The following is a 15,195-nucleotide window of genomic DNA, read 5'->3' on the forward strand; positions in this document are numbered from 1 at the left end:
TTCGTCAGTAACCCTTCCATTTTAATGATAACAGTACTCTCCTCTAGTAAATGTGCTTTAGTAACTTAACCATTGGTGAGAACAGAGCAGTTTTTGTTTAATCATAAGGCTTGTGGGTTAGCAAGAAAGGTTAATCTGCATTTAAATTGGAAATAGTAACAGATCAAAAGGTCTCTTGTTTCAGCATTGCGTGGAATGGAAAGGATCACTAGTTGTTACTTGCTTCTCGGGATCTCCCAGCTTAGTTGGTGCTAGAAACTACTTAGAGCAGTTGGTGCTATTTGAATTTCCTGCTTTTTTTTTCACCTTCTGCCATGCAAGCAGCAAAAGCTTGTACTGGGGCATACTCAATAATGCCTGGGAAATCAAGTGATTACTTTATTTTTGACTCATCATCCTGTTTGTGGGGGAGAGTTGGGCATGTGCGGAGAGAAGGGAAAGGGCTTTAGTGACTGACCCTACACAGTCTCAGAAAAGTAATGGATGCAGGCTCATATTTCCCCTCCTCCCACTGGGACAGAAAGAAAGCCACAGGCAGGCAAAAATGGCTCTGTCTTCCCATGGGCTACGTGCAGCGTGTACAGTTTTCACCACAAAACAGTATTTGTTGCAAAGCAATTAGAGTAACTTTGTAGATAGGTGCTCTATAAATAAATGAATATATCCCTTTTTGTGTTTTCTTTTCTGGTTCTGTTCATCCTGTAAATACAACAGGTGTTTAGGGACAGCAGTTTTCATCACAGAGATTTACTGCAGTACTCAGGGATTTAACTGAATTCTGTTGATGCAGTGGTAAGAAAAACTAGACCATGAGGAACGTTTCTGACAACTTGACCTCAAATAGTTCCTCACTTCAACTCATGGGCTGATGATTTCCAGTGCAGCATTTGAATTCAGATCTTAAGCCTCCACTTACACTTGAAAAGGCGATTTCTGTCGCCCCTATCCAGTGTAATTAGGGTTGAAAGTTGAAGTGACACCGCGCTGTGTTCTCGCTGTCTGCTATGCTAGACTGTTTGTGGGTGCTTGAGCTCACTCTTCTTAATACATTGCTTCTATTCATGGTGTTTAATGCGCTGTGTAGCAGTTGTGGCTGTAGCTCAGCAGTCCAGACAGCACTAGGATTGTACAAACTTTCCTGAAACACAGACAGTTATACAGAACAGCATTTAACGTGGTGCTGAGGGATGAGGTTGGCCTGGCTGAGTATTTTGTGACTCATGTTCTCTATCTTCTCACAGGATATTTGCAAGAACAAGATGACAGTCATCAGGAATTTGAGCAGAGCCATCAGCCAGGTGCTGCAGAGCCCTGGTTGCGGATGTCAGACTTCCATTGTCCCCGTTAGATGTATTGGTGTGTCACCACGCCAGGTGACTTCTGATGCCAACTTTCATTCAGTATCTTTTTCAGAAACTGATCACCCTCGGGTGCTAATTACAGGTTAGTCTTCATATAATTACTTCATTCCCCTTTTCTGCAGTTGGCTATTTTTTTTCATGGGGCCTGATCTCAAGAGATACAGAGCACCCACAGATCTCTTTAAAATACGTGGGAAATTTCAGTGTTCAGCTCCAAGTTCATTGGTGTTGGTGCATGAATAGGATCAATGCCATATTGTGGTCACTTTGATCTGTTCATTTCAGAGAGCCAGTAAAGGTACAAATAGGGAGTTTTCCCCTTAAAATATCATATTACATTTTTTAGGTCTGTGATGTGCACCCAGTTTGACACCCTTATCAGTGTGGTACAAATGTATTCAAGTTTTGAACAAAGTTAAATATTTTGGTATTGGAAAAAAAGCAGTGACTTCGGTTTTTGTTTTTAAAGTCTCTCTTCTATTTTCAGGAGGTCTGGGGCAGCTTGGAGTGGGGCTTGCCAAACTGTTGAGGTATGTTATGATGTTGTAACTTAGTAAAAGTATTAAAAAACTCTTTTTTGGGAGTGACTAGTTATTTTGGGTGTCTTAAGATGGGCACCCAAATGGCTCAGTTCAGTGAAAACAGCCAGGTTGACCTAACTTTTGTTTGTACTTTGGCCCTGATCCTGCAGATATGCGTAATGTTATGCAAAAGTACCCCCTGAGCTCCAAAAAATGCATGTAATGAGAGAGTGGACATTAAACCTATCTTCAGGCTTCAGCTTGCAGTCAGTTTTCCTTTCTGTTTTGAATGCAGGAGCACAATACTCCAGGGGAATGTTTAGTTTGCAAATGTTTTTTGATAGAAGTTACTTTCATGAGCTTCTTTGATATTACCCCTTCTTAAAAAATCATTTGGGGCTGGTAAACCTCCCACCAACTCCTTAAATACCTAAATGTTTGTGCTTTGCAATAATAAATGGATTCTGCTGGAAAGAATTTTAGTGACAGTAACTTAGGGTAAAGTGCTGTGGTGAACTATTATTAAGGTTATATTACAGTCCAGTTTAACAGGAATATTAAGTTTTTTGTTATCAACTGAAATGGCAAAAATCCCAACGTAGCATATACAGTTTGACACAAGTCAGTCGATGCAACAAGAGTAGTAAGTCTAAAAATAATTTCTGGTATTTTATTTTCCCACTGGAGGATCTTGCTTTCCATTACACTACTTCACGAGAAATCTAAAGCATTGTGATCTGTGTTTTATCCATATTGTTTCTTGTCTTGTACTGGTTCCTAGAGCATGAGTTATGTGCAGACAGCTAAACTTCCTCCTAGACAAACACTTTCTTGGCAAGTGAGTGCCATGGTGATCCTGCCAAATCTCATACCAACTCTGTTAAGGTGCCATTCACTTCTGGGGATGGAGAGAGATTTTCATGTCAGCAGGTAGCTGAAAGCAGCATATACCCCAGCTTTATCAAGCTTGCTTCCTACCACAACTATGTGCTAATAAACTCAGTAGGGTTAAGGCAGAGAAGCTTTCCACCTGCATGGAATATGATAGTCTCAGTGGGCTAATCTGTTGATAGAAAAGCAGATGAAGCCATAGTTACAGTTTTGAACTAAAGTTGAAGCTTGAGAGAGCTGGGTATGATGTACTTTCTGGTGTCTGCCAAATCAATAATCAGAAATTTTAAGCAGTATTGGAATATCATTGATATTATAAGCTATGAGAGGGTGGAAAGGATGATACTCGTCTTTCCCATTAACGCTTTATTTCCATTCTACTCCTGTTTTGGGTAGTGTCCTGCTGCAACCTTTAACTGCAGCTAACCATACTCTCAGCTAATTTGCCGAGAAGAGAGAAACTTGGGTAGCAAATTGGGTTTTAAGAGGCTAGACCGTCTAGTACAAGCATTGATGTTCATACAATTTATACTGCTTTCATACAATGTATATGACTTAAATGACCACTTGGCAGATTTTTCTCCTGTGAAGTGTAGCAGTACAGTGACTGATGAATTATCCTGAAGAGTACAGACTGACTGTACCATTTGGCTTTCTATGCAGGAAACGTTTTGGAAAGAACAACGTGATCCTTTCTGACATAAGAAAGCCTGCGGATAATGTTTTTTATAGTGGTAAGTGGATGGGTTAGCACATAGAAAAGTTTGCTCATTGTATCTGACATGACAGTCTGCAGCAAGGTATATCCAGTGTTTACCCTGCATAGAATACTTACATTACACAAACAGCATTTCAGATTACTTGGAAATTCTGGGTGCTTATTGCCAATTTATTTAAAATCCTGCAGGAAATAGGTTTCTTTTCAGGATTTTTCCCTATTGAATGTGCCCATTAATGTGTCTTACTGTCTGCTTCCTTGTCACTTTTTGCTGATCAGAATAAATCCTAGTTAAATTGGCTCTGACTCTTCCAGCTGGTGTTCAGTTGTGTGTGCTGTTGCCATAAGTGTTGCCACATCGTTATTCTTTTGGGGAAAAAGCCTGGAAAGCTAAACTCACATGTTTTTCTATAGTAAAATAGCTCCCCTATTTCATGTAGTAGTAGTATTGATTTGGATTTTGGGTACTCTCTTTTCCTTCCCTTCTACAGTTAATGATATGTTAACAAGAAGAAGCCTAGAAGCATCCGAGTAATACTGCGTTAGCTAGTATCTGTCCTCCCATGAGTGACTTGATAAGAATATCTCTGAGAGAGCAGCTTTCCTGGTAATGGCCTGTCGTCTTCAGAGAAATGGCTAGTGATACGGCGTTAGTCTTTTCTGGCCTTAAGATACTAAATTGCATGAAGTCTGTTCAAATGCTCTCGTATTTAAACAAGTGATGCAGTCACAACAGGGATGTTATGCGACTGCAAATGGGAGAGGAAAATGCCATGAGACAACCCTGCTAGGAAGTGGCTCACACTGAAAAAGTGGGCAGAGGCTGTGGGCTTTGTTGATCTTACACTGTGTGCTGCACAAATGTTGATCGGAGTTAGTGCTAGCTCGGAGCTTGGTGCAGTCACACACTTAGTCTAGAAACCTTCTCTGACTGTCCCCTCACCTGCACAGCTGTGACTAGCCTCTAGCGGCCTGAGACATTTATACACGTACATTTGTCTGCTCCGACACATCAGAGCAGACTCAGTTAATTGAGTCTGCTCTGCTCACAAGATGTTGCACCCAGCAGTGCGTCGCATGCATTTCTATAAATGGCGAAACGTGCATGAGTGCTGAGAAAATGGCTGGTGTCTATCCCTGCTGTACAGGTGGGGCTGTGAGAGATCCTAGGATACTGGAAGACTTCCACTTGGGTGGCTCATCTGTCAGGACTGGCCACATTTTAATGAAACAGGAGATGGGTAGTGTGGATCAGAGATAATCCTGCCCTGGAATGACATAACTTTAAGCTGCATAAGGAGCACTTAAAATCACTTTAAGTTGTTAAGGTGCAGAGAGTCCAGGGGTAGAGAGCTCTAGGAGTCGCCCAGAATTACTGTAACAAGGCCCTGTGATAACATGCCTTAGAGAGGATGGGCCCTCTAGTGGTTGCTGCCTCTAGAAGATATGAATTGTGCTGGAAAACCTAAGTATGAAAGATAGCCCAGAACAAAGACATGGGCAAGAACCTGCAATATGTTTGAACCTTCTGCTTGTTTTTTTTACCTCCTCTATTTTTGTCCCCAAATGTCTTCATTTTAGCAGCCAGTTTTTTATTTGATTCCTCTCCTTTTTTTAGGCCCTTTTATCTACTCAGACATCTTGGACTACAAGAATCTTCGTGAGATAGTGGTGAACAATCGAATTACTTGGCTGATTCATTATAGTGCTTTGCTCAGTGCTGTTGGAGAAGCGAATGTTCCTTTGGCCAGAGCTGTAAATATCACTGGTAGGTGATTTCAGCCCTGTTTAACTCGCCTTTCAATGTAAGACCTTCTGCAAAGGCTAGAGGAGACTTGGTTTAGATTCTAATAGGTTCCCTTTTGTTGTTCCAGGTTTACACAACATTCTTGATATTGCAGCTGAGCACAGCTTACGACTCTTTGTCCCTAGCACAATTGGAGCCTTTGGGCCTACTTCACCTCGAAACCCAACTCCTGACCTCTGCATTCAGAGACCGAGGACGATCTATGGAGTCTCCAAAGTTCATGCTGAGCTCATGGGAGAAGTAAGAATCTCATTATGGAGTGTTCATTGTCAACAGTAGGCAACTTGCTGCAGTGTTCTTTCCCCTTCCTGCCTTTTATTCCTACAGAGCTTTTTTCTTTTAATGGAATGAGTCAGCTGTTAAAGCCTTATGGGAGGGAGATGCTTGTAATTCTGTAAAAGGATTTCCTCTTAAAATCTATAGAAGGAAGGAGAACTAAATTGGATGTGGCAGACTTGGAGCTTTGAATGTAGTCTCTGACTTTCCCAGTTGCACAGAATCAGGGACAAGGTGTCTTAGGTCTCTGGACTATATTTGCACAGTATAGGGTGATTTGGAAGAGCTAAGGGCGTAAATACCTGTGAAAACTTCCTACCATGGATTTTTCTCCATAGTTCCAAGGATTGGGGTGGGCAAAATTTAAAATGAATGTTTTGAATTTAAATCAGAATTTATTTAACGTGTCTTTTACTTTTTTAAGACTTTATTTATTCCAAATTGAAAATTACTTAGTTGCTTATTTTTTACTTTTGCTAAGTTGGTTATTTGTTTTCATTTCCCAGTGGCTTTTAGACAGCCTTATTTTATGCAGACATTTCATATAGTAGAGAAAACTGTCATTTATGCAGAAAAGCACAAGTGAACGACCTCATTAATGTACAAATTTTAAAAACAACAAACTCACAGTGCAGGTGATTTGCTTAACAGTCTTCTATTTGTTTGCAGTTGAAATCCCTGAATAATAGCATCTTCTGCCTATACTGAGTTTTCTTAGGAAATGAGAACTGAAGTGCTTCAACAAGGCTATAATACCGTCAGAATTTGACTTGAAGCCAATGGAATTTGTACTTTAAAAATCCCCACTTTTTGAGGCCCTAAATATGGGTTGAGTAGCTGAACTTGTTGCCACTAAGTTAATTTTGTTCCGAAATCTTAATGACGTCATGGTACTAAGAGAAGTTTCAGTAAAAATAGAACTTTAGGTTGTGATACTATAGTCACTTAGACATATACTTAAAGTTAAGTATATGAGTAGTCCCTTTTAAGTTGATTGGAGTACTTCTCACTTTAAATATTTAATCTCTTGGCTACAGCAGCATTATAAAGTTTAAAATATATCAGTAATAGCACTTCAAAAAATAAAATTCATGCTTTTACAATGTTATATTAGTCTTAACAATGCTCCAAATTGATTTAAACATTTTAAAAATCAAGAAACTTTGCTATAAATCACTCCATTCCAGAAGATTCCTCGACCCTAAGTAATTGATCTGATTTAGTGTTCAAAAGCTGTTGTGTTAGACAGGTATGTGGCTAGAATATAGATCTTCTTGTTTGTAATACGTTCATTCTTGAACGCTAGAGCTGTTCAGTTCCAATTGGAGGAATGCATTTGGCACCAGTGGTCAGAGTCCAGTGGATTTTGGGTGTGGTGGGGACTGGAAAACATGCAGCACTTCTGGTGTCTGGATGGCAGACCCAGCAACTCCATCCTACCTCAATAGGACATGGGACCATTTGAGGGTAGCTGTTGGCATGTGCCAGTATTGCATTCTCTGATTTTTGGGGGGGCTCAGCTTATCCTGTGTGTCCTCCCAATAGAAGTTACAATGTTTTACATCCAGGCAGACTTCTTTCCTTTCTCTTGGGGAGAAATGAGACTGGTGGGGGCAGAGGGGTACACACAGAGTGTGAGGCAGAGACAGGAATTGAAGACCATGGCATAGAAGGAAAGGTGAGAAGGAAGGACATATACAGTCATTGGCATTATGTGGTTGAAGGCACAGGGAGAATGAGAGCACACAAAGCTCTTGTAGGAAAAATGGTGAGCCCTTGAGTCAGGTGAAGGGGGAAATGGAAACACTGTGCTCTGGCATGAGGCATAGGTAACAGAGGACTTGCAGAATCCAAGGGAGAAAGAACGGATTGCAGAGTGAATGGGGAGCACAGCTCTTTAACATGCCAAGGGCTCTATCTGAGATTCTCCCAAGCTGCAGGGGAAAAATGAAACTGAATCCCTTGACATGGGGAAACTAATGCTAGGAGCAGCACACAGAGCCTATGGTGTGAATGAAGGTCCAGGAGAGAGGAAGTTCCTCAAACAGTATGGGAGAGAAGGGGTGCAGGGAGTCTCTGGTGTGTACAGTGAGCTTGTCTTACAGTAACAAGCAATATACAGCCTTTGAGCTTTTATCTAAAGTCTTGCTTCTCTGCTTCATCCACAGTACTACCATTACCGGTATGGCCTGGACTTCCGGTGTCTGAGATATCCAGGAATTATATCTGCTGATTCCCAGCCTGGTGGGGGAACCACTGGTAAGATTTGTTTCCACACCTCAGTTTTACCAGCAAGAAGCTCACTACATACTTTGAATAGTAAAGATAAGAGGGACATTAGCATGCATTTGTTCTTCTTTCCAGAAAGCATCAACTAGCTGTTCACTTCATAGAAATGAATATAGTGGCCCTGTGAGAGAGGTTCAGATGTAGGCAACAAAGGTGCCCATGTACAAGCATTATTTCAATGCCAAATTGCAGTGGTTCTATATATGCAGTGTCTGTCTGTCCCTATCTAGGGTAGGTCATACTTGCAAAATTTCTCCTGGAAGTGATTCACTGACACTTCTGTAGTTTGCATCTGTTTAAAGAGAACAGTCTCATGGGGAAAGAGGAACTCGGGAAACTCCAGGATTGTGTAAACTGAAATGTTCCTTCTAGACAGCTCCTCAGATGCAGCTGAAAAGACTCAAATTCTCCTTCTGCTGAAGCTAACAAGGTCTGCTGAAACCTGGATAGCTAATGGGGATATGAATGGAGTATGGTTCTTTTTCCTGCTTCAGAGCCAGCACATGTAATAAATAAGCAAAAGTCATTGTCTACAGGGCTTTGGGCCTCTGATGCAAGTTGGTATCTGTCTGCCTCTAATCTCTGCTGCTATGCATCATAATATGCATCAGCTGTTTGTTGCACACCACCACAGAGATGGCTGTACCTCTATGACTCGAAAAGACAGAGTCCAGAAGCCTTGGTCAGGGACCAAGACTCTAATGTGCAAGGCACTGTACAAAAACAGACCAAAGAAGCTGAGATGTTATAATGGGCTGCGAGTTGAATATGAATCAAGAGTGTGCCTTCTAAAACTTCTAGTATGCTAGGTTGTAATAATAGGACTGTTGCCTGCAAGTCAAGGGGAGTGATGACTCCACTTAATCAAGACTTGCTCAGGCCTCAGCTGGAGCTCTGTGTCCAGTTTTGGGTACTGCACATCAAGATAGATGTAAACAAATTGGAACAAATCCATCAGAGAGCAACAAAAATGGCTAGAGGTCTAGAAAATATGACTTGTCAGGAAAAGTTGGAAGATGTGAGATTTAGTCTGGAGAAGAAGACTGAGGGAGGATTTGGCATCAGTTGTCAGATACCTGAAGGATTGTTAAAAAGACGATGATCAGCTAGTCCAGAGGCAGCCAATCTGCATCATGGGTGTCACAAATGGCATGAACAGCCTCTGTGTGTAGTGTGTGGCAGGTCAGGAAAGGCACAGGTAGCACAGCTGTAGATAGGGAAGGGTGGCACTCAGAGAGGATGCAGAGCTAATTTGTGGCATGCATCCAAAAAGTTAGCGCCTCCCAGCTTAGCCTTTGTGATCCCAGGGGACAAGACAAAATCTTAAATTATAGCCAGAGAAATTTAGTTTGGACATTAGGGCGAATTTTCTTATGGTGTGTGTAGTTAAGTATTGGAATGGTTCCATTCCAGAGAAATTGTGGAATCTCTATCCTTGGAAAGTTTTAGAAGCAGGATAGACAAAAGCTTGTCTAGAATGGTTTAAATGGAAAATCCCATCTTGAGTAGGGGAGTTGGATTATAGATGATCTCCTGAGATCCCTTTGGCCTTACGTTTCTATGGAGAAAAATGTATGCTCCCTTCCCCAAAGAGGTTACATACAATCCAGAGCTGGAGATGGAAAGCAAAGAGAGAACAAGGCAACCTTATTTTTCTTGTCTTCCAGACTACGCAGTCCAGGTTTTCCATGATGCCATAAAAACTGGCAAATTCCAGTGCAACCTGAAACCAGACACACGCCTCCCAATGATGTACATTGATGACTGCCTGAAGGCTACATTGGAGGTCATGGAAGCTCCTGCAGAGCTACTGACCATGAGGACCTACAACATCAATGCCATGAGCTTCACTCCTGAGGAGCTGGTGCAGGAGGTCCAGAAACATGTTCCTGAGTTCGAGGTGACCTACAATGTGGATCCAGTCAGACAAGCCATTGGTTAGTATCTGCTTTTTTGTTCCACTTCAGGGGTGCGTGTCATACTAATCTGAGCAAAGAAAGGGGAAAGCCTTAAATTACTGAATGTGGGGAAAGAACCATATTTCCCTCCTCCTTTCCTATAGGTGGTTGTCTTAGATATTTATAGATGTCTGATTGCACCTAGAAACGTTGCTGTGGGAGTATGACTCTTGCCATTTCAAACACTGTTCTGGTTACTTGTATGACCACTGATGAGGAACTCGTTTTTTTGAAGCTTACAAAAATCTTTGCATTATATCTCACGCTTCTCTCTTTTCTTTTCTTCCTTTGTAGCTGACAGTTGGCCAATGAACTTTGATGACAACAATGCCCGGAAGGACTGGGGATGGAAGCATGATTATGATCTTCCTGAATTGGTGACCACGATGTTTAATTTCCTTGGCTCTGAGTCGAGGATTGCCCAAGCTAATTGACAAACATTGGACAAACGTTTATTTCCAGTCCCCAGCAGAGGACTAGGGAGAAACTGTTCAGCTGTTCAAACTGTTTAGTTTAGAGTTCCAAGTCTTATAGCATGTAAATTGCAAACTTTCTACAAGTAGCAATAGAACTGGGATTGACGTACTGTAGATGGATTTACTGTCTTGAGTAGAGGGTACCAGACAGACAAAACAGTACCAGGTTATTCAGGTAAACTTACAACACCAGTGAACATGAAGCATGTAGGTAAGGTTCTTGGATTTTAGCATTTTAGAAACACGGTGGGGGTGGGGGGAAGCATCTCCTGTAGGGCTGAGATTATCAAATCATTCCTATTGCCTGAATTTCCTTCTGAAAACAACAAGAGGCAGCACTGTAAAACCTTGTGTTTTAGGCATATACTGCAGAGTGAACAAATTGTACATTTTTCTTCATTTCCTTAGTGAAAGTGCCTAGTTAGAAATTTGTAGGAAGGTGAGCGTGTGCTTGTCCTCTGTCTTCTGCCACTTAAGTGGCCAAAAGTGCCACTCCATATTCATACTTTGCAATGGCCATTATATTTTTTTTTACAAAAAAAGAAACTCTCTAATTAGCAGTTCCTTCTTTATAGACATAGTGCTATGTGTGCCTGCATTTTTCTTCACACATGAGATTGAAATGTTTGTGGTATTATTCCTGTAATGCCCATAAATGTGAAGGGGAATAAGACTTGAATTCATTATGCTTTAAAAAACACAAGGTTTTCAAGACAAGCTTTTTATGTCCTTTGAAACTTGCTTCTGGCTTCAGTTTTATTTTAAAGATGGATTTGGGATATTAACATCTATATTGTGTATGTGAGACTATCCTGTTTAAAGCAGTTGATGCCAGGCAATGAGATTGCCTTTAACTAGCACCACTTGTGGCCTGATATCAGTCAAATTTCCTGTTTCAGTGGATAGTAGCTTACTGTAGGAAGCACATTTTAAAGGTGGGCTGTTACAAAGTCACTTGCACTGAAGCTGAGTTAGTCTTTAAAATACCTGTTCATTCACCTCACATTTTGTACGCTGTGTATGTGTGTATTTGTAGATTATTTATATGCAGGTACTGTTTTAATCCTCAGAGGAGGGAAATTCAGAGCTGAGACTGTTCCAGCACTTATTTATTATTTCAGGGGTCAAGAAACGGAGCCAAAGCTAGCTTCTAGTTTGTTGTTTGAATCTGGCACTTCAAAAAAAAAAAAAAAAAAAAAAGTTCCTTCAGTCACTGAATTAATGTGAAGGTTTGAATGGATGTTTAGACTTGAAAAAATAAAGTTATGACTAATGTCCAGCAACCATCTCTCTCTATGGCAGGGCAAGTTCACCAAATTTGCCACCAAATTCTAGCTGCAGTTGATAAAGGCTATCTCACTTCTTGACTCGCACGCAGAGGAGATCTGGGAGTGACCAATGAGTTTTAAGGCAGGCCCGTTTCCGAATTTGTTACATGGGTCTTTCCTGCTGCCAAGGAGTCTCATTACTCATGCAAAGGGAAATAAATGTACCTTTGGGCTTCGATTTTCCCCCTCCTTCCTTTTTAACTGAGGAAATGTTTGTGTTACCAAAGAACACTTTCCTTCTTCTTCCCCTTCCTTCCTGTTGCTTGTAATACTGAGATGACAGTCTGTGTAGAGCAGTAGTTGCAGCCATAATTCAGAGGCCATTTATTTACTGTTCCTTAAATGGGAATGCTCCACTGTTTTTACAGAAATAAGTCTAGTGCTCTTTTTTGTTAGTTTGCTGGTTAAAAATCAAACTTATCTTTATTAAAGTGTACTTAACAGAAACATCCCCAAGGCTGCCATTGAGTCAGGTGGAATTTCCTGCCATGCCCATTCTTTGCCCTCCCAAGCTGGGTATTAGATCTGGTGGGTATACATGAAGGGGTATGTCCTTTTGCCCCTTTCCCTAGTTCTAGGTCTCATTTTGTCTATCCATGGAAGGCAAAGAAGAGGCTCTCAGCAGGGGAAAAGTAAAACCTGCTTTACAAAAATGGCAGTCTTCCTAGATGCAAATCTGAGATATCTGCTGTTTATGGAAGTAGTGCATATAAGTGTATTAGGGGATTTCAGTTCATTTCAAATGAAAAAAATATACTTATTTTATGTTAGTGTTTCTGCTTTTAAAATCACAGGAATTTCCTTATAAGAAGCTTAAGTTATTTTTGGTCCTATTTTCAGTATAAAACATGGAGGTATCTATAGCTTTAAACCCTGTCTGGTAAAGATTTTACTGGGTAAACTTTCTGTGGACAATATTTTGTTACATTGCCATACCCTATTCTGCAGTGTTACAGTCTTGTGTTCCCTCCAGATACTATAACTGACCAGACGGATTTTTCTTTGCAAGGGAGCCAATACTGTGAGAGGAAGATTTTTTTTGTCTCCTTAAAGTAACCTCAAATGCAGATTCTGTTATAAAACTGTTTTAAGAATTCATTGATAATTGTAGAATTTGTATGGGTTTGCATTTTGTATGTCTCTTATCCCTCCACTTAATGGCAAAAATATGCATTTCCAGGTATTTCTTTAAAATTATAATATATATATATAATCTAGGGATGTGTTCTTGTGCTGAAATCTTTTAAAAAGTGTTTACATTTCTGAAAAGACAGGGTTATATCTTTGGTCATTGCGCTGACTGCATTTGAACTACTTGATAACGTCTGGCCCAGTGGGTCAATAAAGTTGATCTTGGTCAAAGTACCAATACCCTCAAAGAAAAGACTTATTATTAACATTACTGTTTTCCTCCCTGCCCAAACAAGAGGCTTCTTAGTAAAGTATCTTACCCTTTGTTTCAGAATGAATGGCTTTTTACACAGTCTCAAGTGGCTTGTCCATTCCAGGTTTTCACCACCCAAACCATTCCAATGCACAGTCTTTGAAGAGCTGCTGATGCATCCAACCCCACTTCTGAGCTGCAGTTTAAGTTATAGTCTGTTCTACTCATAGAGAGAAATTCCGGTTCAGACTAAAAAACACGAATTGAAAAGAAAATGTACTCCTAGTTCAGGCAGAAGCTGTGCTTGGATGTGTAGTTATGAATGCAAGGGTAGATTATTGAATTGCAGGTGGGATTTGAGCCTGCCACATTCTGAAATACAGGTTTTATTTATTTATTTATTTATTCCTATTGAACATCATTCTCTAACTTTGAGGTGGCCATATTCCTGCTTTTTTCTGTTTTAAATAAACTGTACTGTAGTATACAGCCATTTTAAGAAGATGGCAGCAATGACCAAGGAATACTATTGTATCCTTTCAAGAAGGTGGAAAAATGAATCTAGTTACTGTCCAAAGCCCAACATTACACGCTAGACTGGTTATGCATACAGTTTCCCTTTCTCTGGCTCTCCACACTTTGAATGCTGTTGTTTTAATGTCCCCTGGATTAGAATTGTTTAACATAGTACAGCATTGTAATTGTTTTCTTGCCAGGAGGAAGATGAACTTTTAGGGGTAAGACTTCTGTCCTGATATTTGGATGTTGTAGCTGTTATGTTAACTGTTTGGAAAAAAGATTTTAAGAATATTTTTTCAAATGTTGCTAGGTCATGGATGATGCCTACTTTATTAAAGTCCTATGCAAGTATGTCTTGGTGTTTTTTCTTTTCGTCATAGTAGAGCTGAAGACCTTTTGGTATGTGTTTTAAAGCGACTGGGAAAAATCAGTTGAATCAGAATCCTACTGTTAGATGACCCTTGAAGTCCTTGGCAGGCCAACCCCCCCTGCATAGATGCAAGATTTGCTTTTTGTCTTTGGGATGGGTTAGATGCCTGCCCAGCCTCTTCTTGAAAACCTTCCAAGATGGAGATTCTACAACTGCGCTGGGCACCTTGTTCCATCGTCCCACAGTTCTTCATGTTAGGGAAATTTTCCCTGCAATCTAATCTAAATCTGCTTTGATGCACTTTTAAGCCATTGCTTTGTCATGCCTTGTGTGGCAAGGGAAAACAATTGTTCTCCCTCCTCTTTATAGCAGTCTTTAAAAGATTGCTATAAACTGATACCACAGCTCCATTCCTCCCTCCCTCCCTGCCATTCTCTCTTTCTCCAAGCAAAACGCGCCCAATTCTCTCAACCTTTCATTGCCTGTCTTGCATTCTTTTCCCTTTATCATTTTTGTCACTTGTTTTGGAAGCTTGCCAGTTTCTCTACAGCTTTTTAAAAATCCACAGGCCAGAACTGAAGGCATTTCTCCGGCAGAGGCCTAACTAGCACCAACCAGAGTTACACTATGATCTCTCATGCCTTGTGTAAGCATTTTGCTAATGTAGCCCAGAATTGCATTTGCTTCTTTGCAACACCATTATGTTGCTGATTCATGTTGAGTTTAAGATCCACCAGAACCCCTTGAAGACCTCAGTAGTGTTACTACCAACCCAGTTACTTCCCCCCATGCTCACACTCCTTTCAGTACGTGTGGATTCATGTTTCTCTTTTCAAAGAGCAGCACCTTACTTCCGTAGGTGCTTGTTGAATTTCGTTTGGCTGGCCCTGGCCCCGTTCTCTAAACTTAGCAAGATTCTTTTCAGCTCCGGTCCTGTCCTCCAAAACGTTGGCAACCTTTCCCAGCTTTATGCCATTTCCAAACATGATCTGGCCATTCTGGTATCCAAGCAATGATTAAAAATGTTGGAACCAGAACAGACCCATGTGGATTCCTGCTTGAAACCTGCCCTTCTACCAGCTCTGTCATTGTTTGCTGAATGAATGTTGATATTCATTCAGTTATATCCACCTACGTGAAACACTGCAAACCATCTACGTCATAGGTTGTAATATCCACCGTCTCCCGTAGACAAAAGGATGCCAAAGAAGATATCCACCTAATGATCAATTCAGCCAACAGTTTATTAGCTCACTTATGAGACTAATAAAAGCCTCGCTAAAGTCCAGGTTTATAA

The 15,195-nt window shown here is 40.7% G+C and overlaps 1 protein-coding gene across 1 annotated transcript in view; it reads left to right on the forward strand.

The window, feature by feature from the left end:
• LOC102371230 (L-threonine 3-dehydrogenase, mitochondrial) overlaps positions 1-13,879 on the forward strand; it is a 15,154-nt gene extending 1,275 nt beyond the window's left edge. The window contains exons 2-9 of the mRNA XM_006028152.3: positions 1,242-1,443; positions 1,849-1,891; positions 3,437-3,507; positions 5,110-5,259; positions 5,366-5,538; positions 7,743-7,833; positions 9,531-9,800; positions 10,116-13,879. Of these exons, the coding sequence (XP_006028214.1) occupies positions 1,260-1,443; positions 1,849-1,891; positions 3,437-3,507; positions 5,110-5,259; positions 5,366-5,538; positions 7,743-7,833; positions 9,531-9,800; positions 10,116-10,255 (1,122 nt within the window). The 5' untranslated portion in view covers positions 1,242-1,259 and the 3' untranslated portion in view covers positions 10,256-13,879. The remainder of the gene's footprint in view (positions 1-1,241; positions 1,444-1,848; positions 1,892-3,436; positions 3,508-5,109; positions 5,260-5,365; positions 5,539-7,742; positions 7,834-9,530; positions 9,801-10,115) is intronic.
• The last annotated feature ends 1,316 nt before the right edge of the window (positions 13,880-15,195 follow it).

This window comes from Alligator sinensis, unplaced genomic scaffold (genome assembly GCF_000455745.1).
Source record: "Alligator sinensis unplaced genomic scaffold, ASM45574v1 scaffold393_1, whole genome shotgun sequence".
In the NCBI taxonomy this organism is placed as follows: domain Eukaryota; kingdom Metazoa; phylum Chordata; order Crocodylia; family Alligatoridae; genus Alligator; species Alligator sinensis.